This window comes from Lissotriton helveticus, chromosome 12 (genome assembly GCF_964261635.1).
Source record: "Lissotriton helveticus chromosome 12, aLisHel1.1, whole genome shotgun sequence".
Taxonomy (NCBI): Eukaryota; Metazoa; Chordata; class Amphibia; order Caudata; family Salamandridae; genus Lissotriton; species Lissotriton helveticus.
The window spans coordinates 767,388,622-767,410,819 of record NC_136073.1 but is presented as its reverse complement, the minus strand read 5'-3'; the positions used below and the strand labels follow the sequence as shown (position 1 = coordinate 767,410,819).

At 44.8% G+C, this 22,198-nt stretch overlaps 1 protein-coding gene across 1 annotated transcript in view; it reads left to right on the top strand.

Moving 5' to 3' along the window:
- CASQ1 (calsequestrin 1) overlaps positions 1–22,198 on the top strand; it is a 156,842-nt gene that overhangs the window by 87,754 nt on the left and 46,890 nt on the right. Inside the window, exons 5-6 of the mRNA XM_078670090.1 lie at positions 6,383–6,456; positions 9,774–9,904. Of these exons, the coding sequence (XP_078526216.1) occupies positions 6,383–6,456; positions 9,774–9,904 (205 nt within the window). The remainder of the gene's footprint in view (positions 1–6,382; positions 6,457–9,773; positions 9,905–22,198) is intronic.

Below are 22,198 nucleotides of genomic sequence, written 5' to 3'. Positions count from 1 at the left end.
AAGACGCTTGGAGCACATGGACCGTCTCTGAGAGAAATGTCGTGCACCGTGATAGCAAGAATGTGAGGATCTCGGTCACATGGGAAGACAGTATAGAAAGCTCAGGTCCCATGTTCAGATAGTGTGATGGACAGTGAGGCCAGTTCACATTACCATATTTGGACTTACACCTCCAGAATTCCATCCACCACATTTCCCACATGATAAAGAAGTATAATTAACTAGTGTTCACTGTATCAGCTGTCCCTTTGGTGGTAACCTCCCTTGCTGTAAATTGTAGTTGTACTCTTAATAGGTCACAGCACTATGTAAAAAGACTTAAATAAACTTCTACCTCTTCCGTCATCTCTTCTGTCACTGGATTTAAACAATTCTCAGGCGGTTTATATGTCAAAATATTCCTAACAAAATTATGGAGTGACATAAATATTGTGCTGTTATTCTATGCAAAAATATCACCCCATTTAGTGTATTTTTTCTATCATTAACTCCAACGGAGGCTACAATTTTGTAAACAAGATTTAAGACACAATACATTTATCAGAGGCTCCTTTGTGTATAATCTTGGAATCTGTTAACAAACAGGACATTCGTTAAGCATGAACTCATGCATGGTCTCTTGTTCCTGCTTGATCCCTTAGTTAACCCCATAGTTTTCCAGACTCCAGCAATGCTTTCTGAACCCATCCTTCCCCTAAAAGCACTTGGAAGAGGCATCATGACAGTTCATGAGAGGACACGTGTGATGGAACCAGAATATTGATAAAAGAAGACGGATAGCCTGCACAAAATTGACAAATGGACTCTTCAGCACTTTAGTCAAGCCCCACAAGTACCATACCTCCGTGCTCAGGGACGAACTAGTGGTCAGTGGACATTTCCTTTTTAATGTCATGTAGCTGATGGGAGGTGGTTGTCCTGCATGATCCTCATGTGTATTACTCTCCAAGTCCACCCTTCCGGGTAACAACCATTCGCCTTAATTTCCCAGATATGATTTTATTGATTTGGCTTTCTAAATAAACAACAATTACAAACTGAATCGACAACAGTTCTTTATACAGAGTTCGATCGGCCACATATTGCGACAGCTTCTCTTGACTGTCAATGGTTCCAAAAGCTGCTGGGGTATACTGGTGGAATGTTCAACGAGAAGGGTACCACTCAACATTAAGAAGTAAGATCATCCTTTGGGATATGGCTACTGCAAAAGGGCGATGGATTATTTGTGCAAATAGGAGGATGAGTGAATGACGCGGTTTTGTCGTGAGGTTGGCTAGGGTGTTACTAGCTAGGTATTTATGCTTATTTTACTGAGTAGTGATCATTTCACTTTCATAAAAGTAGCCTTTGGAAATTTCTTCCACGGGCCAGGCTTTCTTAGGTTGGGATGTCATTACTTTGCTGTGGGTGGTGATGGGGAAGAGAAGGAATTGGTGCTCCTGTAGAAACCTATCATAGTGGATTGGCTTTTTTCCAGAGCCGACTCGTTATGTGAGAGGTTCAGTTTTCAACCAGAGGCAGCCAGATCCTAAAAGTCTGCCTCACTCCCGAAAGATCCCAAAACTCATCCTCACTCAGGAAATGGAAACAGAAGTCAAGAATTACACAAAAAAAAACAAGCATTGCAAATACAACACCTCCAGCTTCGGCAAGCCTGTGCGATAGTTACATTTTTTCTCATTTTTTATTCCACAAAAATGTAAAGAATGAAAATATGCTGCTACCTAAGCTTGGTGGTCATATACTTGCAATCTAAAATTTAAATTAGGAACAAAAAATTGCATAACATTTCAATAGAAAGTACAGGTGTTTATTAACATGCTGCTAAACCTAGAACAATTAGAGACATTTTTTAAAGATTTAATGTATTTCTCAGACAAATATGATTCCTATCGGTGCAAAAAAGATACTATTGTCTTTGAAAAATTGTACCCAGAGAACTTAGATTACAAACAAAAAGATGACTGAAAATGTTAAACAAGGTTAAGGAAAAGCACAAAAAAGCACTCCCTAAGTAAAATATTGGCCGCCAACCCTGGCAATCAAGTGTACTATTTGTAGGTGAATATACCCACGTGATGAAGGCAACTGCTATCACTTTCGGAGCAAGAGAGACAATGGCTCAAATGGCCTAACCCATTACCCATGCCATATGCTGTTGTGAGTAGTAGCAAAACGTGATTGACAACTGAACAGACCAATGGATGAAGAGGGCTGTCCCAAGCTCCTGTACACGATGTACATGTGTTTATTTTTATTTACAATTTATTTGTTACTGTATAATATTTTACGGACAACTACAGCTGCATGCTGCTCAATAAGAAATTAGAGAGGGGTAAATGAAAACACAGATGAAAGACGACTGTGATATAATTTTATCCTAACCAAAGAACAGTTATCGAGTGACTGCTTTTTTTATCCAGTCCTTAATATGCCACGCACTGTGCGGAGATCTCACGCATTTCTCCGCGGAGTTGACCCATCTGCTTTCTCCACCCCAGTCACAAGACCCGTTTCCATCCTGATCCTGGACAATCCTCAGCATAACTCAATAGGGAGCAGAAATTCAAAACTCACGGTCACTTTACTGCTGGGCGCGAGCATGCCTTAGTACAACATTTTGTTGAACATAACAGGTTTGGGGAATGGATCTGCGATGAGCAAACAGTGACGTTCCGCTCGAGCGCGCCAAAAACGCCTCAGATCACAGCCTCCTCTGATGGCGGCGTTCAGAGAAACAGGCCTCTGACTAAGGACTGACTAAACCAGCGAGGCGCAGCCGGGGTGCCGTCACCGCGAGGTGCATCTGGCCGTCTGCGCAGCCTTATCGCAGCGATTAAGACCCACGCGGGATGGGTGAGAAAAGCCCCCGCCCGCCCCCGTCATCAAATGTCTTGTTAAGTTCACGAAGCGGCGCGTCCCCGGTCATTGAGTCACTCACGGCGGAGGTGCGGATCTAAAATGAGGTTCGAGGCTCGTGCAGGTGTTTTTCTACGATAAGAGAAATCCCTTTACAGCCGCATAATCAGTGCGCCATAAGCGCGCATTAGCATCCCGTCCTTGCCCAGCCAGGATATCTGAATGCAAGGGCTGTGGAATTAAAATGCTGAATAGCTGGGTGGGTTATTGTACCGGCTGCCGGTACGCGCATGCAATCTGCAGGCCAAGACACGATTTGGCTCCCAAGGGATTGGCACACACTTCTTTCCTTTAAAGGGTGATTATAAAAAATGTACGAATAGCTTGGGTAAAAATACACCTCTGTATGCACAATCACCATGGCAATCATCACAGGGCCCAAAAAGTTTTTTTTCAGCTTGTTTATTTACTTTGAACTTTTATACAGCGCCTAGTCCCCCCAATGAGTTACTTTAGTGTATGTGTGCCCATCCCTGCTAATGGTACTTAATCAGGGTCGGAGTGGGATCACAATTCGATCTGGGCACTCCCAAAAAAGTGTCCCACATTCCTGCATCACGCCCGTTTACGAAACAGCATTTGGCTAGTCTCATCCGGGTCATTTTTTGAGAAATGTTTGTTAAATTATGTATTTTAAAGCTCATAGAGCCAGAAACATTGGTGAAAAGTAGAAACACTACATTTTAGTGGGGCAGGCGAAGTGAAATAAAGTGGCCCAAAGGCGGCAACTCCTGATATGGCTATGTTTGGTCGGTTTTTTTAACCAGCATTATCAGTATTTTAATGTCCTTGCAGTACGAAAAAGAAGAAAAACACCTAAATCTGGTGTTTACTCCCCTGATCGATATGTACTTTAAAGTTTGAATAGTAAACATAAGGTGAAAGCAGCTTAAAACGTGGTCTAAAGCTTCTTTAATGATCCGTGACTGATAGTTAAAACTAAACAAAGGAAGAAAAGCCAGGTTAAGAAGCAATACAGACTTTTTTTATTATTGTATAAAGAATCTTCTCTCATCATTAAGTTCCAGCCTTTGCACATTCTTAAAAAATGAGCTAACAGAAGGTTATTTTTTTATTGTAGTTTTATATAGCATAAACTCGGCCAAAGGGCGCAATTATATGAGCACCAGTTACATTACAGAAGATCAAATTCATTTTTATTTTAAGCCTTGTGCAATTAAGTCATTTGCCCAGAATCACAGGATGTTGAGGTGAGGCTGGGACTCGAACCTATTTCCATTGTTCCACATTCGGCAGCTCTGACCCTAACATTACATTATCTACATTTACCACTCTGGGAAAGGTGCTTCACGGCAAGGTTAATGCAAACATACACCCTACCCCCACCACCAGGGCATCAAAGACACTGTAGCCGAGGTGCCAACGACAGGCCCTCAGCAAGGCCATTCACTTACTCACCCCAGCCCAGCCAACTGTAGCCTCAGGGTGATGGCAAGGCAGGGGAGGGGTGAAGAAAAGCTGGTCCAGGGGAGCTGAGCTGATAATGGCCCACAGCAGGGGAGTGGGACATTGCTTCTGGGCATCTGCGCCGGCCCCACGGGACGCCAAGATAAAGTCTGCAGCGGACAGAACAATATTGGCCTAGGGACGCTGCTGAAATCAACCCGCTCAGAGCCTCCTTGCTCATGATGCTGACCCCCCCCCCTTACAGTGGCCTTGTGGGGAAGACAATAAGGCTCTGTGGCCGGTTGACAAAAACCGGCCCACTGGTAACCCTTAGGCACCAGGCCAGCAGCCAAAGCTCGGCTGCCCGCCTTCCCAATCCGATGCTGTACGTAATGTACACCTTAGTGTACCACCTTGAGGTACAACATTAAAGGCATGGCTAATAACCTTGCCTGGTAACTAGTCTTACTAAAAAAAAGACATTTTAACAAATAACTGTGAAAATGTGGGTGCTAAATTAGCCTTGCCCATTGTAAACCAGGGGAACTTTCCAGACACTTCTGTTCTGCTGGTCTCTCACTAGCACACACCCCACACACACACAATAGCAGAGAAGGGTGTCGCCCCTACTCAAATCTTGCTCCTAAAACCTGGAAGGACCTCCCGAAACACATCAGAGACTCCTCCTCTTGTCTAGACGGCTGCAGGCCTGTCTCTTTGAGTAAGCCCTCCAGGGCTAGCCTCAGACACTGGCTACATAGTTCCTAGATATCCTCACGGGTGACAATTGCCCTATAAAAACACCAATACTGTAACATAACACAATATAACATAACATGTTGATTTCCGCCAGCCTTGAAGTTTCCTGCACCTCATTTAGGTTTCCAATGAATATAGAATGGAAAAGCAGAAAGATGTGGGCCTCCCTGAGGAATCCCAACCCAGGTACCTAGGAAATCAGGAAAAATGCCAGTGCCTAGCAACAAAGGGGCAGTGCCTCTGTATCATGCCTCTAATGGTCTGCAGTCGGCTGATAATAAAAAAAAAAAAACAATTTGCATGAAGCAGCACACATGAAAGTGACAAAATGGCATTTATAGTATTGTTTATGTGCAGGAAGGGACACCTTTCTACACATAAACAATCCTCCACTGCATGCAGACACCCTTGCACTCTGGTGCAAGGGTGCCTGCGTTGGCGCTAAGTTGCTAAACTTAGCTCCATCGCTGGGGGAAAAACGCAAGGCTGCGCCACATTTTTGTAAATATGGTGCCGCCTTGTGTTTCAGAAGTGGAGGAGAGAGGCGTTAAACCAGGAAGGCTAACGCCTCTTTCCTTCACTTCCCTGTACACATTTCCCTTAGATTTTACCCAGCTAGTGACTTACAAATGACTAGTACCGAGCCTAACAAAGGTGCTGAAGATATAGAGTAACTGGACTCAAACAGGTGCTTCTTAGAGGGTGGAAAGAAGCGGAGTAATCTCTTTGTCAAACTCACTGGGTCCAAAAGAAGTGTGGGAGAAATCTCTACATTTTTTTCCGTGAAATTTCAGGACATTTGTTAAAAATTTTGCAAAATGTTTTAAAAGCAAAATGTGGTTTGGCAGTATCTTGTGTAATGTTCTTCACGTAAGCACGTACGTCAAGCATAAAAATGTGACGAGATACGGCACCAAACTGGTTTTAACAACAAATGCCTCTTGGCAAGATATTTTTTTCAGAAATGAGTCTCTCACATAGAACATTTATGTGAAATGGCGCAATGTGAAATTCCAATTAATACATGAAAATTTGCATAACGTGAAATAAAGGAATTACACACATTTTGCCAGGGTAAATAAAGTTTCTCCCAGCCCTATACAAATCCTCCCTAACCGGCTAATAAGCGTTGTCCACAGAATGATGCAACATTTCAAATCAGTGGTTTTAAGACGTCAGTGGCTATTAGAGAGTGTGGACTAAAAACCTTTACATTATTTTAATGCTGAATATTGTCCTAATATTTATGATTTTAAATAAGTTTAAATATCGTGAATTTTTTGTCCCTTTTTAGATTACAAGGCTTTCGAAGATGCTGCTGAAGAATTTCACCCTTACATCCCCTTTTTTGCAACTTTCGACAGCAAGGTGGGTCAGTGTTGCAGACACACATGGCATGCAAACCAATCTAAAATGGGCATAACAACCAGTCGAATAGTAATGGCAGACACTGCACAGACATATTTATTTGAAGAAATTACTGGAGCCATGATCTAAAATGTAAATGTCAATGTAAATCATTTGATATGGATAAGTGTGCCCATGTAAGGGTCAGTGATATTAAAAGCTTGGGCTGATTGTAATAGAAGTTCTTCTGCTCACATGATCCTTTACCATGCAAGTTTTTTGTTGACCACCAGATTACCTTCACAATCTTGTTTAGAATCCTGGCCTAGAGTCCCATCACCCCCACAGTCATCAACATTTGATGCATAGTAAGCAGTCACAAAATCTCAAACATGCAAGTCCTTCAAAGCTCTTCTAAATGAATATATGATGATACAACGAATTCCGTTGCAACGCATGCCTTTACCACGCATGCGTTACAACGGAATTCGTTTACCACGGATAAACTTTTCCTCGAATAATTGCGTGGTGACGTCATACGTCGTTAAGAGAAAACGGCATTTTTTTCCGATTTCTCTTAAACGACGCTGACGCCGACGTGACTTATGGTGAGTTGTTTTATTTGGGGGGGGAGACCCCCCAAGCCCTCCTTTTTTTCTTTTTACCTTTACCACATATGCCTTTACTACAAACATCGTAGTAAAGGTATGCGTGGTAAAGGCATTAGTGGTAACCACGCATGCGTTGTACTGCATGCGTGGTTAAAGATTTCGGGGAAACGGCTTCGTTGTAAAGGCCGTTTCCCCTTCTAAATAAGACTTATTGTGGCCTAAATATCGTCTGACGCAAACATTGTGAACTGAATATTGTTTTATAAATATATAGCCACATTGGCGTTTTTAAAATGAAATCTGCACCCAGTACGTTGTTATATTTGTAAACAATATTTAAGATGTTCTAGTTTTTCATTTTCAAAATGGTTTCTCTCAGGCTCCCTTGTGGGACATGGTCTTGTGAATATTGGACTTTTGTGTCAAATTCACAGATCTATTTGCGCACAGCAATTCAACTATAGTGTTCATATGCTTTTTGCGAGACCAAAACCCAGACCTTGATTCACAGTAGACCTGATGGAATTTACCTTCTCAAATTCGATTTGTAAATATAAAAATTTGGCATTGCAGAATTTATGCAATTTTAAATGTAGGATTGGAACAGATTTGTAAGATGTCTTAAAAAATTCTATCTGAAAAAACTAAGCGAACACCAATATACACTTGACAGTTTGTGGATAGCCACATATGCCTTGCAAAGGTGCACATTGGCTCATTCTAGGGGCAGGGGAAAAAAACACTTCCAAAATTAAAGCGGTATATGGAAAATTTTCTACTGCCGGGAAAGATATCTTTGACTCATGGGGCAACAAGATGAAGATAACTGGGCAAATGCATTTATGCTTTACATTTCCATAAGCTGAATTTTCCAAATGGTGAATACTTTTTTGTACAAATTTTCAAAGTACCCATATGCAAAATTGCTGACTTAGGGCCTGATTTATAGGTTGGCGGACATGTGCTCCTTATCAAATGTGACAGATATCTCGTCTGCCATCTTAGAAATACGTAAAGATATAATGCGCTTGTAATAAGGCGCATGAAATATCTGCCACATTGTGGTGCAGTACCAGCAATGCTTAATTTGAACTGGTGGTTTCCGGTGCTCGAAACAGGCACTTAATTGTCAACACCAGAGCTTGTGACAGTCTACCACAAGGTGGCGCTGTCTGGCTAATTTCGATATGACCACAACAACAGTTAATTATTAATTCAATATACATTAATAATGACCGTTATCTGCAGCCAAGAGATTCTCATAGTTTTGGGGCCTGAAATAATCTGAATTGTCACACTTGTAGGAGTGTGATGATTAGTAGTTGTGTTGTTACTATCATTGGCAGCATAGCAGGGGCAGTGTGTGGTGCAAGCTGTAGTGTCCTCCTGACAAAAGCCTTGGCACTTTTCTTTTTTTTTTTTACAAATTAAGAACTGAGTATAACTGAGATTTTTGGCAAGTTGGGAGAAGTAAACTCTATTTATTTACCTAGTCCTATGTTTTATATCTTATGTAGGGACATTGTCTCAGATTTACTATTCTTTTGTATGGGAGTTTACATGATGCTTACCCCGCAAAAACGTCATTGTCGATCACTATCATGCACATAGGTTTTTTTGGACGGAAACGTTGACACAACCGTTTCACGAAGCAGCTATATTCTGTGAATATATGCAAAGAAGGAGAAACGGTATGGAAACAGAGCAAACACTGCTAGGATTCTATCTAAAGACAGATATACTAATGTAGCTTGACCCAGATCTGTGTAAAATCATAGCACCAAATTAATTCAGGCACAAAAAAGTGGGCACAGTGAAAATCACATCATTTTCGGATGCGGACTACATGAAAATTCCATGCAGTGACATGTATTATGCGATTAATGGGCGGTGGCTGTTGTGTAGCAGTTTGTATTCGATAATATTCTTCGAGTACAAATGTCATGCAAAACGCCACTCACGCACTTTTGCTTCGTGCTTCTACACTTAGGGTCCATTAGGATGGCAAGTGGATCGCCCCCGCCAGGCCGGCGGTAGCCACCGCCGCCCTAGCAGGGGCGATCCGCCCGCCATCCGTGCCGTAATGACCCCCCGCCATATTATTATGGCTGGGGGGTCCGCGGTGGACGGAAAAAACGTCCACCGCTTTCCCGCCCCGGTTGCCTTGCGACCGGGCGGAAAAGGGATCTGTATGGTGGCGGTGTCTATCAGACACCGCCAGCCATATTAGTATGGGCATTTTTCAATGTCTTTCCGTTGTGGGCCCCCAGGAACTCTGGGGGGGTGGGGGGTGCACATGGGGGATATCTATGGTACCCCCCTGCATTTCAAAGAACAACGTGACAGGCACTGCGCGGTGCCTGTCACGTTGTGCTTTGAAATGCACAACATGTATTCTTAACATTGCGGCGGGCGGTGCATTGAGCACCGCCTGCTGCAATGTTAAGAATACAGGATGCGCCCACCACTGTGGCGGGCGCATCATAATTCCCCCCACGGGACCCCCTCCCTTATGGCGGGCGGTCCTTTCCACGATGGGATGGCGGGCGAACTTTCCTAATGGGTCCCTTAGTGTTGTGCAAAATCAAAGTCTTGCAGATTTTTAGGCGGCTTGAGCACATGTTAATAAATTCAAGCATGCATCTATCAGGTCATGTGTGAACATCTTTCGACTCCTCATCATTTCTTCATATTTCTCTGCGTCTCTCCTCTTGAACCCTGGTGTAGGTTGCCAAGAAGCTGTCCCTGAAGATCAATGAGATTGACTACTATGAGCCCTTCCATGATGAGCCCATCACCATTCCCAACAAGCCCAACAGTGAAGAGGAGATTGTGGACTTCCTGGAGCTGCACAAGAGGTAAAGAAGATACTGACAGATTAAAGGGGTTCACGGAGAATGCTGGGGTGGTGGTTACCATAGGATCTGATTTTAGAGAACAGACTCTAATTACATTTGGTACCCACCAGGGGCAACAAAACTACAGATTATTTTTACAAATACCCTATTCTAATCCTTGTTTGTTGTTTGCTTATTCCATCCCTCAACCACTAGTGAATAACTAATTGGATCATCTGAATGTCTTCTAATACAGATCAGTTGTTTTGACTCTTCAACGTATAGATAAAAACTCCTTTCATGAAAAGAGAATTAGTATTTTTGCAGAATTCTGGTAAAATGATCTTTTTGATGCCTTTCTTTTATAAAGGGGAAACATACTCAGAAAAGTAATAACAGTGCAAAAGACAAACAGACAAGGTCACAGTGCTTTTTTGCATAGCGTTTCTAATTTGACCATGGACATTTCTCTGTGAAGTACTGGTCGCATCCATCAGGAATGGTGCAAGCCGGCCGGCTACAGTGATTGGCAGAAATTCTGTGTTATTAATATTCATGAGCCCGGATTCTTTCTAGTATCCCTGCGACCAGCTGTGAACGCAGAGACGGAGGCCAGCAAGGGGCATCAGACCTCAATTTTTGCATTTGAAAGACCTGTGTTTCCTTGAAAGTGACAAGGGTTGAAAACTGCATGGGCAAAAGGGCGGGAACTGTGTAAAAGTGGCATCCTGTAGACATTGTGAAGGGCTGCACATTTTTGACAAATTTCTTAGACTGAAAGGAGAAAGGATCACCGCCATGGTGCCCTGCACTGGCATAACGCAAATGTGGCGTGGGGCCCCTGAATCTCTTCTATCTCAGACATACATGGGTCTTGGGCTAAATAGAGCCCCCCAGAAGGCTTGTGGGTCTACTGACAAGTTGGGGGTCCACCAGTGGCGTAACACAGGCCCGCAGCCCCTGCGGTGCGGAGGTCCCACTCAGCACAGTACCCTGGCCTGAGAGCTCCTGATTGAGTCTGGAGGGTGCCCCTCCACGTACCTTGCAGGGGGGCCCCTCAAGTTTCGTTACACTACTGGGGCCCACCTGCCCGCAGAGACTACTGTGACATGTGTTCCGCCCTTAATGGTGCAACCGTGTTTTTGCTACTCACAAGGATTCACAATCTTGACCTTGTGAGTCGCAAACAAGCAAAGTCAATTGCCATTTCAAAATATTGCGCTTCTGTTTTCCTCCTTGGAAAAGGGTACTACTTTCCCAGCTCAAGTTTCGCGGCTTATGTTTCGGCCGGTATCTGTTTGGAAAAAGGGGACACCCATTTAACTGGTATCAAAGGGGATATTTGGGTATGGCCAAGGGCTGGATTGGTCCTAAATAGAAAGATGCAGGCAGTCTATGAGCATCTTCTTTACAATTCCCACCCCCACATGTGGTATGTTGTCTATATTTGTAAACCACACTTATGCAAAGCTTCATGGCGCTAAGAAAACGCTACTCCAACACTACCCCTGGGAAAATTGAACACAGTCTATAATCAAATTTCCTGGCAATTAGTGTTGACAAATGGCTCGCTTTTCCAAATTCCCCATAGTTAGAGTTTAGCTTACAACATGGCACTTCGTGCTTCCTATAGCTGTTCACCTGACCCAGACAAACAATTAAGGAAGTGATCTCAGACTATGAATTCTGGAAGAGGAAACACATTGAATAAAACAGGATATGTTGTAATGATTCAAAGATCACACTGTTAAAGGCAAATCGGTGAGTGCAGATGTAAGCAGCATGCAAGTTAAAATAAAAATGAATTGCATCATCTCACAGTGTGCTAGGATAAACAAACAATTGCATAATACACATTCTATACAACATGCCCACTATTCCCACATGTCTGTCTATACATGACTGGAGCTTCTGCAGCCATCACAATTAACATCTAAGAGCCTGATTTAGATGTTGGCAGACGGGTTACTGCGTCACAACAGTGATGGATATCTGGTCCGCTGATATATAAATCCCATGATATCCTATGGGGTTTCTATTTCGGCGGACGGGATGTCCGTCAACGTTGTGACAGAGCAATCTATCCGCCAACATCAAAATCAGGGTCATGCTGGATTTTTCACAGCACAAAGTTGAGATGTGCAAATGATAGTGACATATTGAAATCCTTTACTTGATGTGCAATTCTTTCAGTTCGATCATGGTATTGCACACAGGTCCAATCACCTTCAGCTTGCGTTGAAATTGACCAGAAACAAGCGCCATCTACTAAATTTCAGTAGCCTGGCTTCAGCTCATTCAAGGCAATAGCCGCAGCATTCCTAACAATCCAATAACCGCAAGAATGGGCAACCCTAAAGTATGTAAAGTTTGGAGGAGGGAAGATTCTTGGCTATATTATTTAATTTTAAGAGTTTTGAAATGCACAAAATCAGGTGTTTTTCCAATAATATTTGGCATCTTTTTCGCAGCCCTTTCAGCACAAAAGCATCTTTACACAATGTTGCAAGAATTCACCGGTGGTGCAAGTCAAACACACTTAACCTAAGCCAGGGTTGCACATATAAACTGGTGGAGCTTGGAACACGATTTCACTGAGGCGATGAGGATGATGGTGAAGACGAGGGTCGAGGCTGAAGACCACCACAGCAGTCCCCAGCTGGGTGTCTTTGACTAAAACGGCAAAGGCAAAACCTTCTCAAACCTGACATCTGCCTCCAACTGTTCTGTTTCTATGGTAGCAACGAGAGAAATCCTGCTGCCATAGAAACGTGACATCCAATTGGCCCAACATATTATATTCCGAAAATGCTCTCCCTGTATCTCTCTTGCTATTTACTTCTGTTAATTTCCATTGACATTCTTAAAGGCAGCCAACACTTTGTGCAAAAACAGGTCTGTGAATCTGCCACGGCCGACAAGAAGGATCCCGTTGGACCCCTAAGGATGGCGGAGGTATATTAAGATACAGAAGGACCCCCCAATTTCTCATTCGCTGAGACTTTGACATTTATTGTCCTTATAGCTCGTCAACTCACATCACCCTGGACAATCAAAGACCAGGACAGCCTGTCCTCGCTGAGTAATCACTTTACTTATCCACCAAAAGGCGAAATTGCTGCAATTTTCAGACTTTATTACGTAGACGTAATATAGCAAGACGCGTGAAGATCACAGAAATCGTGATGGTTTGTAACAGAGTCTTCCATTTGGATTTAATATCCCATGGTACAAATCCGGCAATGTGTTTGTTGACTGTAAGATATTGCAAGTAGATGACTCTTGGGCAATATATGCAGAAAGTGATGGGAGGCCTCAGTCCACTGGCAAGTGTGGTCTTATAGGTCCCTGTATGGCCGGACATTTATCTGTTGGCGGGCCTGTTTTATGGTCTGCTGGGCTGTTTTTTAATAATACTGAATTTTGTAAAGCGCAACAGCTACCTCCGGAGGAAGTGTCCCGGCGCTGGAGTGAACATTGGGAGTCAGTAGTGCGAGGAGATGAGATTTATTGCGTGAAGAGCCATGTTTTCAGTAGGCTCCTAAAACAGGGTTCGGAGGGTGCTTGCTGAATTTCCTGCGGCAGGGTGTTCCAAAGCAGTGCCATGCTTGCGGAAAAAGTTCTGCCACCCAAGCGCGCCCTTTTCACTCGAGGAACGTGGAGATGGACCTTATGATTAGACCTTAGAAGTCTGGCCTGAGAATATCTAGGCAGTCGTTTTTTTAAATAATTTGGGCAGGTCCCATAAAGGGCTCTGTAGGCCAGGGTAAGCGCCTTGAATTTTATTCGGCTTACCACGGGTAACCAGTGTAGCATACGCAAGTGAGGAGAGATATGGTGTCTAAAAGGGACATGCCTGAGTAGTCTGGCCGCCGAATTCTGAACGGTTTGCATCTTTTGCAGCAGAAATTTCGGGAGGCCTAAATAGAGGCCGTTGGCATAATCCAGCCTTGAAGTGATCGTGGCATGAATAATCGTTTTGCGGCAGCTCACCGGGAGCAGTCGAAGAAATCTGCGTAGGCTCCTCAATTTACCTATGCAACCTCCAACAACCTTCTGAATCTGGGGGGCAAAGGACAGGCCATTATCCCATGTGACCCCCAAATTTTTGCCTTTAAGCTGGGATGTGGTGCGGGACCCATCTCGTCCGGCCACCAGAGCTCAGCGGGGGAATGGGTGCCTGTGCCAAAGAAGATCACCTCAGTTTTTCCCACGTTTAATTTCAGCTTGTTGTTGTTCATCCAGCAGGCCACATCGCGAAGGCAGCCCTTACAGTTGGAGAAGGCTGCCCCAGAAACCTCAGAAAAAGGGAAGACCAACTGGGTGTCATCAGCGTAGGAATTTGCGGTGACTCCCCAATTGGCAAGCAGCATGAACAGCGGGGCCAAAGAAATATTAAAAAGCAACGGGCTCAGGGCTGAGCCCTGTGGGACCCCGCAGTTCAATCTCCTAGAGTCAGAGGAGGAGGCGCCGAGAGCAACCTTCTGCGATCTGTTGGACAGATAGGAGTGGAGCCAACCCAGTGCCTGGGCTTGAAGGCCGATCTCAGCCAGATGTTGTAGTAGCCTGCCGTGGTCCACCGTATCAAAGGCGGCCGTTAGATCCAGGAGCACCAGCATTGCTGATGCTCCTGAATCCAGGGACCATCTAACTGACTTGGCCACCTCCATCAGGGCGGTCTCGGTGCTAAAACCGGCTCTAAAACCTGATTGTGTTTCATGGAGAGCATTACTGTCTTCTGTGAATTTGTTTAGTTGCCGCTGGATTAATTTTTCATTACAAAAAGGGGGTGGTGATGGACAGAGTATCTGAGTTAATCAGAACACTCCTACCCAGTCAACAGATCAGGGCTTGATCCATCACCGTTTTTTAGCTCACTGCACCATCCCAGTTCAGAACCTGGCTATATGCAAATTAGTCTGTCCCTGGCCCAGTGCATCATGGGAACAGGGCAGACCAAACTACCAAGCCAATTCTTCACTGGAAAGGAAACAAGCTTCCGGGGACCGGTTTCTGGCATTACAGCCGTCTTCGGCCCGGCTTGCTTGAATCCTGAATGTGCAATGAGCAAGGGACTCATGTCTGAGCATACCCTTCCACACTCATGGTGGCCAAAATAATTACAAAAAGGGGGTGGTGATGGACAGAGTATCTGAGTTAATCAGAACACTCCTACCCAGTCAACAGCTCAGGGCTTGATCCATCACCGTTTTTTAGCTCACTGCACCATCCCAGTTCAGACCCTGGCTATATGCAAATTAGTCTGTCCCTGGCCCAGTGCATCATTGGAACAGGGCAGACCAAACTACCAAGCCAATTCTTCACTGGAAAGGAAACAAGCTTCCGGGGACCGGTTTCTGGCATTACAGCCGTCTTCGGCCCGGCTTGCTTGAATCCTGATGGTGCAATGAGCAAGGGACTCATGTCTGAGCATACCCTTCCACACTCATGGTGGCCAAAATAATTACAAAAAGGGGGTGGTGATGGACAGAGTATCTGAGTTAATCAGAACACTCCTACCCAGTCAACAGATCAGGGCTTGATCCATCACCGTTTTTTAGCTCACTGCACCATCCCAGTTCAGAACCTGGCTATATGCAAATTAGTCTGTCCCTGGCCCAGTGCATCATGGGAACAGGACAGACCAAACTACCAAGCCAATTCTTCACTGGAAAGGAAACAAGCTTCCGGGGACCGGTTTCTGGCATTACAGCCGTCTTCGGCCCGGCTTGCTTGAATCCTGATGGTGCAATGAGCAAGGGACTCATGTCTGAGCATACCCTTCCACACTCATGGTGGCCAAAATAATTACAAAAAGGGGGTGGTGATGGACAGAGTATCTGAGTTAATCAGAACACTCCTACCCAGTCAACAGATCAGGGCTTGATCCATCACCGTTTTTTAGCTCACTGCACCATCCCAGTTCAGAACCTGGCTATATGCAAATTAGTCTGTCCCTGGCCCAGTGCATCATGGGAACAGGGCAGACCAAACTACCAAGCCAATTCTTCACTGGAAAGGAAACAAGCTTCCGGGGACCGGTTTCTGGCATTACAGCCGTCTTTGGCCCGGCTTGCTTTAATCCTGATGGTGCAATGAGCAAGGGACTCATGTCTGAGCATACCCTTCCACACTCATGGTGGCCAAAATAATTACAAAAAGGGGGTGGTGATGGACAGAGTATCTGAGTTAATCAGAACACTCCTACCCAGTCAACAGATCAGGGCTTGATCCATCACCGTTTTTTAGCTCACTGCACCATCCCAGTTCAGAACCTGGCTATATGCAAATTAGTCTGTCCCTGGCCCAGTGCATCATGGGAACAGGGCAGACCAAACTACCAAGCCAATTCTTCACTGGAAAGGAAACAAGCTTCCGGGGACCGGTTTCTGGCATTACAGTCGTCTTCGGCCCGGCTTGCTTGAATCCTGATGGTGCAATGAGCAAGGGACTCATGTCTGAGCATACCCTTCCACACTCATGGTGGCCAAAATAATTACAAAAAGGGGGTGGTAATGGACAGAGTATCTGAGTTAATCAGAACACTCCTACCCAGTCAACAGATCAGGGCTTGATCCATCACCGTTTTTTAGCTCACTGCACCATCCCAGTTCAGAACCTGGCTATATGCAAATTAGTCTCTCCCTGGCCCAGTGCGTCATGGGAACAGGGCAGACCAAACTACCAAGCCAATTCTTCACTGGAAAGGAAACAAGCTTCCGGGGACCGGTTTCTGGCATTACAGCCGTCTTCAGCCCGGCTTGCTTGAATCCTGATGGTGCAATGAGCAAGGGACTCTGTTCATCACCACCCCCCTTTTCTGAATCATTTTGTCCACCATAAGCGTGGAAGGGTATACTCAGATGTGAGTCCCTTGCTCATTGCACCATCAGGATTCAAGCAAGCCGGGCCGACGATGCCTGAAATGGCAGAAACCGGTCCCCGGAAGCTTGTTTCCTTCCCAGTATAAGAATTGGCTTGGTAGTTTGGTTTGCCCTGTTCCCATCATGCACTGGGACAGGAACAGACTAATTTGCATATAGCCAAGTTCTGAGCTGGGATGGTGATGGATCAAGCCCTGATCTTTGGACTGGGTAAGAGTGGTCTGCTTAATTCAGGCACTCTGTTCATCACCACCCCCCTTTTCTGAATCATTTTGTCCACCATAAGCGTGGAAGGGTATACTCAGATGTGAGTCCCTTGCTCATTGCACCATCAGGATTCAAGCAAGCCGGGCCGACGACGCCTGAAATGGCAGAAACCGGTCCCCGGAAGCTTGTTTCCTTCCCAGTATAAGAATTGGCTTGGTAGTTTGGTTTGCCCTGTTCCCATCATGCACTGGGACAGGAACAGACTAATTTGCATATAGCCAAGTTCTGAGCTGGGATGGTGCAGTGAGCTAAAAAAACGGTGATGGATCAAGCCCTGATCTTTGGACTGGGTAAGAGTGGTCTGCTTAATTCAGGCACTCTGTTCATCACCACTCCCCTTTTCTGAATCGGAATAATTTTTCAAGCATTTTGCCCGGCGCTGCCAATAAAGAAATGGGGCGAAGATTACTCAAATCTTCTGGGGCCCCGTTTGGCTTTTTTTTCAAAGGGAGTATGGTTGCATGCTTCCAACACTCCGGGAACACTCCAGGGGAAATGGACAGATTCCATATGTGTTGGAGAGTCGGTGCCACAAATTCCGCCATCAAACTCCAGAGTTTTGGGGGGCAGGGATCATCGGGAGATCCTGATTTACATCTGTTGATTTCCTGCATAACGGCATCTCGTGTAACTGGTTGTAATTGGCCCAAGGTCAATTGAGGAGCTCTATACTCAATTACACCTGATTTTACAGTGCACTCTGCAGGAGAAAAAGAGTCAGATACTTTCAGAATTTTGTTCTCAAAATATTCAGATATAGTGTCACAGAGTTTGTCTGACAGAGTTACATCCAGCTCAATGCATCTGGCTTTATAAAAAGACTGCACTATCTTGAACACTTCTTTACTAGAGTGTTCTGCTTGACGGATGGAGGTGGAAAAAAAAGTTTCCTTGCGGCTTTTATAGATTTGTGCAAAGCGCGGATGGCGGCCTTATAACGCGTCTTCGCCACACTGCAGTAGTCCGCCCTCCAAAGTCGCTCTAACTTTTTACAGGCGGACTTCTCCGCCCTCAGTTCCTCAGAGAACCAGGGAGCAGAGGGAGAGCCCCTGCGGGACATTGCCCGTTTAGCTGGCGCAATAGAATTCACCATATCGCTTATCAATTTAGTCATAGCCAATGCATCCTTATTAACATCAAAAATTTTTACGGTTCATTTCCCTGATATTAAAATAAGCATTGTCTGAAGCAAGCTTAAATCAATGTATACTTCCATACCTTATAAGGGTCACTGGCACAATATCGAGTGACTGCAATTCTGAGTGTAGACTGCATGCCAAGCCTGTGACCAAGGGCGTGGTAGCCCAAATCGTGTCAGGCTGTATTTCAAGGTCTCCTGTTGTATGTTTTGCTCACTGCACCCGCATTAAGGAATTATAACCTACCTGTGAGCCTTTTCCGTTGAAGGCAACCTTTTTGTTGGATATAGTCCGGCTTGTCCGGCCGTGGAACTGCCCGCCGCATAAAAGCGGATCTGCTGACTACGACTACATGTCATCATGGACTGGGGGGTTTCTTGATGCATGCAATGGTATTGGCAGGGAGCAGGCTGCTACATGGACACCAACCCACTCTGGTAAAAAAAACCTTGGCTTAAAACTGTGATCAACACGAAGACCCACTGGGGTAACACCTTGCAGGGGGAACATTTTGTTTTATACCGCGTTGTACCGTCATACATCCCATTGCAGCACTACATATACCAGGATGCTCGGAGGCCCTTTGGGGGCGGGACAGCGTTATGAATTTAAACAAGTGATGCAATTCTAAGTGTAGACTGCATGCAGAGCCTGTGACCAAGTTTCGTGGTAGCCCGAAACGCGTCCGGCTATATTTCAAGGTCTCCTGTTGTACGTTTTGCTTGCTGCACCTGCATTAAAGAATTATGACATACCTGTGAGGCTTTTCCGTTGAGGGCAACCTTTTTGTTGGATATATATATATATATGTACTGGCTTTTTTATTCCTTTTTTCAAAACATATGTTATATACTCTCACTTCATAATAATATTATATCTTATCTTGGTGTATAGCTTCTGATGTTATTTGGTAGACTTTTTTAATGATAGACTTATTTGTATATACTGTTATACTGTCTTATCTGACTTTTATTGTTGTCTTTTCTCCTAAGAGTCTTTGTTGAACCTTGCAGGCCCACTTCCAATGAATGCAGTGTATATCATCCTGATCATGACTAGGATTAGAAACATTGCATAGTGGAAGCTTGCCCCTGTTATGCTGTAGCAGCAGCTCCCTGGAGTACTTTTGGGTCACGGTTTGGCCTTGGATCCTGGGGCATGGCATGGTCTTGGCATGGACGGGCACAGGTCGGCTTGTCTTTGGCGTGCCTGCGGCCAGCCGACGGTGCGCCTGCTGCGCAGGCCCGGACTGGCCGTTGCGTGCACCGGGCAATCCCCCGGTGCGCCGCAAGGGTGGGGGCCGGTTTTGGGCCCTGGGGGCCGTTTTTGTTACAGGACCGTTTTTGCAGCATAGCTGGAAAATCGGCCCTGTAACAAAATCGGCCGAAAACCGGCCCCGGCAAAGAGCTCGGTCGCACCCCCAGGGGGCCGGCCGAGCACTTTGCCAGGCCGGTTTTGGTTCTCAGTCCGGCCCTGCTGCTGCGTGTCTGCATTCCCAGGCTCATTATGTACAGAGACCAGGCCGAAGACTAGACTGAAGACAAAAATGCCGACTTTAGCCACCAGTCCCGGCTCTGAACACGGCCTGGGAGGTGCCGATAACAAAAAAATTGATTCCTTTGTGCCGCCTAGCGTGCGCATGTAGTTTGCAAAATGGCAAACAGTTAAACATTTAAATGTTCAAATGTAAAAACACTTAAAACATTGAGCTGCATTGTACCCTTGCGTGAGCTTCCCCCGCTTATGCCCTAGTCAATACAATAGACTCATCGTGTTGATGAGGAGTCGTTCCCATGTTCACAGATGGACCACTTTAAATGAAAATGCAATGCTGGTCAGACTACCATATAATGGCGGCACAGTCAGGTTTTTAAATGGCATTCATGAGCAGAAAAAAATCAGTACCCAACGACTCATCCTCGATAGGGCGGGCCTTCTAATGCGTTAGAGTCGTGGCTTCCTGTGGCGGGTAGACGGATAGCAAATGGTTTCCTGATGGAGTAAAATGCACCTCTCCAGTCAGAAACTGAGTGGTTCCCAAACAGTAATGTAGGTAAGATAACCAGTTGGGTAGCTGTGTTCTTTACAAATGCCTATTAATAACAAGGCGAGCACTCGGGGAACCCATCAATTTACCCCATTACTATCCCACCTAAAATGATGTCTACAACTTCAGTGAAATGATTCTCAGGAACTCCAGTAAACCTACCGGCGAAGTTAGGATGAAGGAGGGTGCTCTAGAGCAAACTGACATTTTCTCATATCTGGGAGTAACTCTAGATAAAAGGATGAGCTGGAAGCCACAAATTGACTGTCTTTTGACCAGACATGCCCAACTATCGGGGGTTCTGCTTAGGGAACACAGTCGCTCTTTTACAAAACCGGTAGCTCCTGTACTGCACATTTACAATGCCATAATTAGTGCCTCAATTTTGTATGGTTCAGAGCTATGGGCATATGTGAATATGGACGCCCTGGTGGTGGCACAAAACAAATTCCTACGCTTATTAACGGGGTTGCCGAAGTCCACTCCTTTGTTTCCCTTGTATATGGACTTGGGGTGCCGCTCTATTCGGGATATCGCCCGGTATAGACTAGTATCCTATTGGCGAAGACTTTGGGTGACTCCCGAATTAGCCATCTATGCATCGGCTGTATTAGAAATTCGAGACATGGATGTGAACAAAAAAATTGAGTGGTTCAGGTGTATCAAAAATGTTCTCTGCGAGCTGGGTTTGAGTTGGCTATGGTCTTCCCCTGTGGATAGTCCTTTCCCAAGCAAACCCGAGCTCAAAGCAGCCTATTGGCATCTAGTCTATTCTAGGCAGTTTGCCCACCTATGAATCATATTGGGATTTAATCACTTCTTCCCGTGATAGAAAACTTTTTCACCAATTTAGAGTGGGTACGCTACCCACCAATGATTTTACTTCAAAGTGGTCTAACTCGGACAACAACCATAGTAATTGTCCCTTCTGCCCGGGCAGGATTGAAACTGTGGCCAGCATTTTAATTGCTTGCCCCGTGGACCATCAACCGAGACAACACTCGTTAAAATCTGTGTGTTTATTAATGGGGAACAGGGACTTTCGTGAGGCTTATAGACTACTAAAAACTGCAGTGGATGGCCCTATAGTGATTGCATTAGCTAAGTTTTGGGGCTGGACATGGGTGATTCGCTGGTCTTTATTGAAGAACAGATAAACTTTTTTTAGTATACATAAATTATGATGCTATTATATATCTTCTTCTTCTCTTTTATGATTGATTGATGCTCTGCTTAATAGGGATGTAGCTCTCCGGCCCGTTGTTTGGTCGTGTACTTTTATTCTGTTTTAAATTATTTATTTTTTTAACTAAATTTCGTGTATTTGAGTGTTCTCCCAGTCTCGCTGTTGTGATAGTGTAATGTCATTGTAAAATTCAACCCCTGTCTTTGTAACTTGCTGACTTTTGTGATTTAAAAAAAAAATGGAAATAAAGTTTATAAATTGGAAAAAAAAAATTGGAAATGGCGAGCAAGAGTGGTTAGTTCAAGGTACAATCAGCCATCGCTGATGTCAATGGTACACAAGGCAGTATCATTCAGGGTGCAATGTGAGCTTCTTCAGCCCCTGCTGTATACGTGTCCTCTATCCACAGGGCCCTCACTAACCGGAAGGCAGCCATATTTCTGTTAGGGAGCATTTTTAAGTACTCAGTGCTGGCAATTACATCAAGCTTGGCAAGAATCTCAGTGATCCCTCTTGGTTGCCTCTCCTTCCATACGCAATTAAAGCAGTTACAAAGGGAGTCAACATTCTTATCTCAGTACTTCAGCAAGTCCTTCTGCACCTTCAAATAGGTCACTTGATCATGCTGAAAATACATTTCACTGCTACATGACTAGACCAATGTAGCATACTCTACACTGGATTACCAAAGAAACTCATTGAAAGGCTCTAAAGGGTGCTAAATCTGGTAGTTAAAATGTATCTGAATCCCCAAAGGAATAATCATATTAACAAAGCTGTAAAATTACCCCA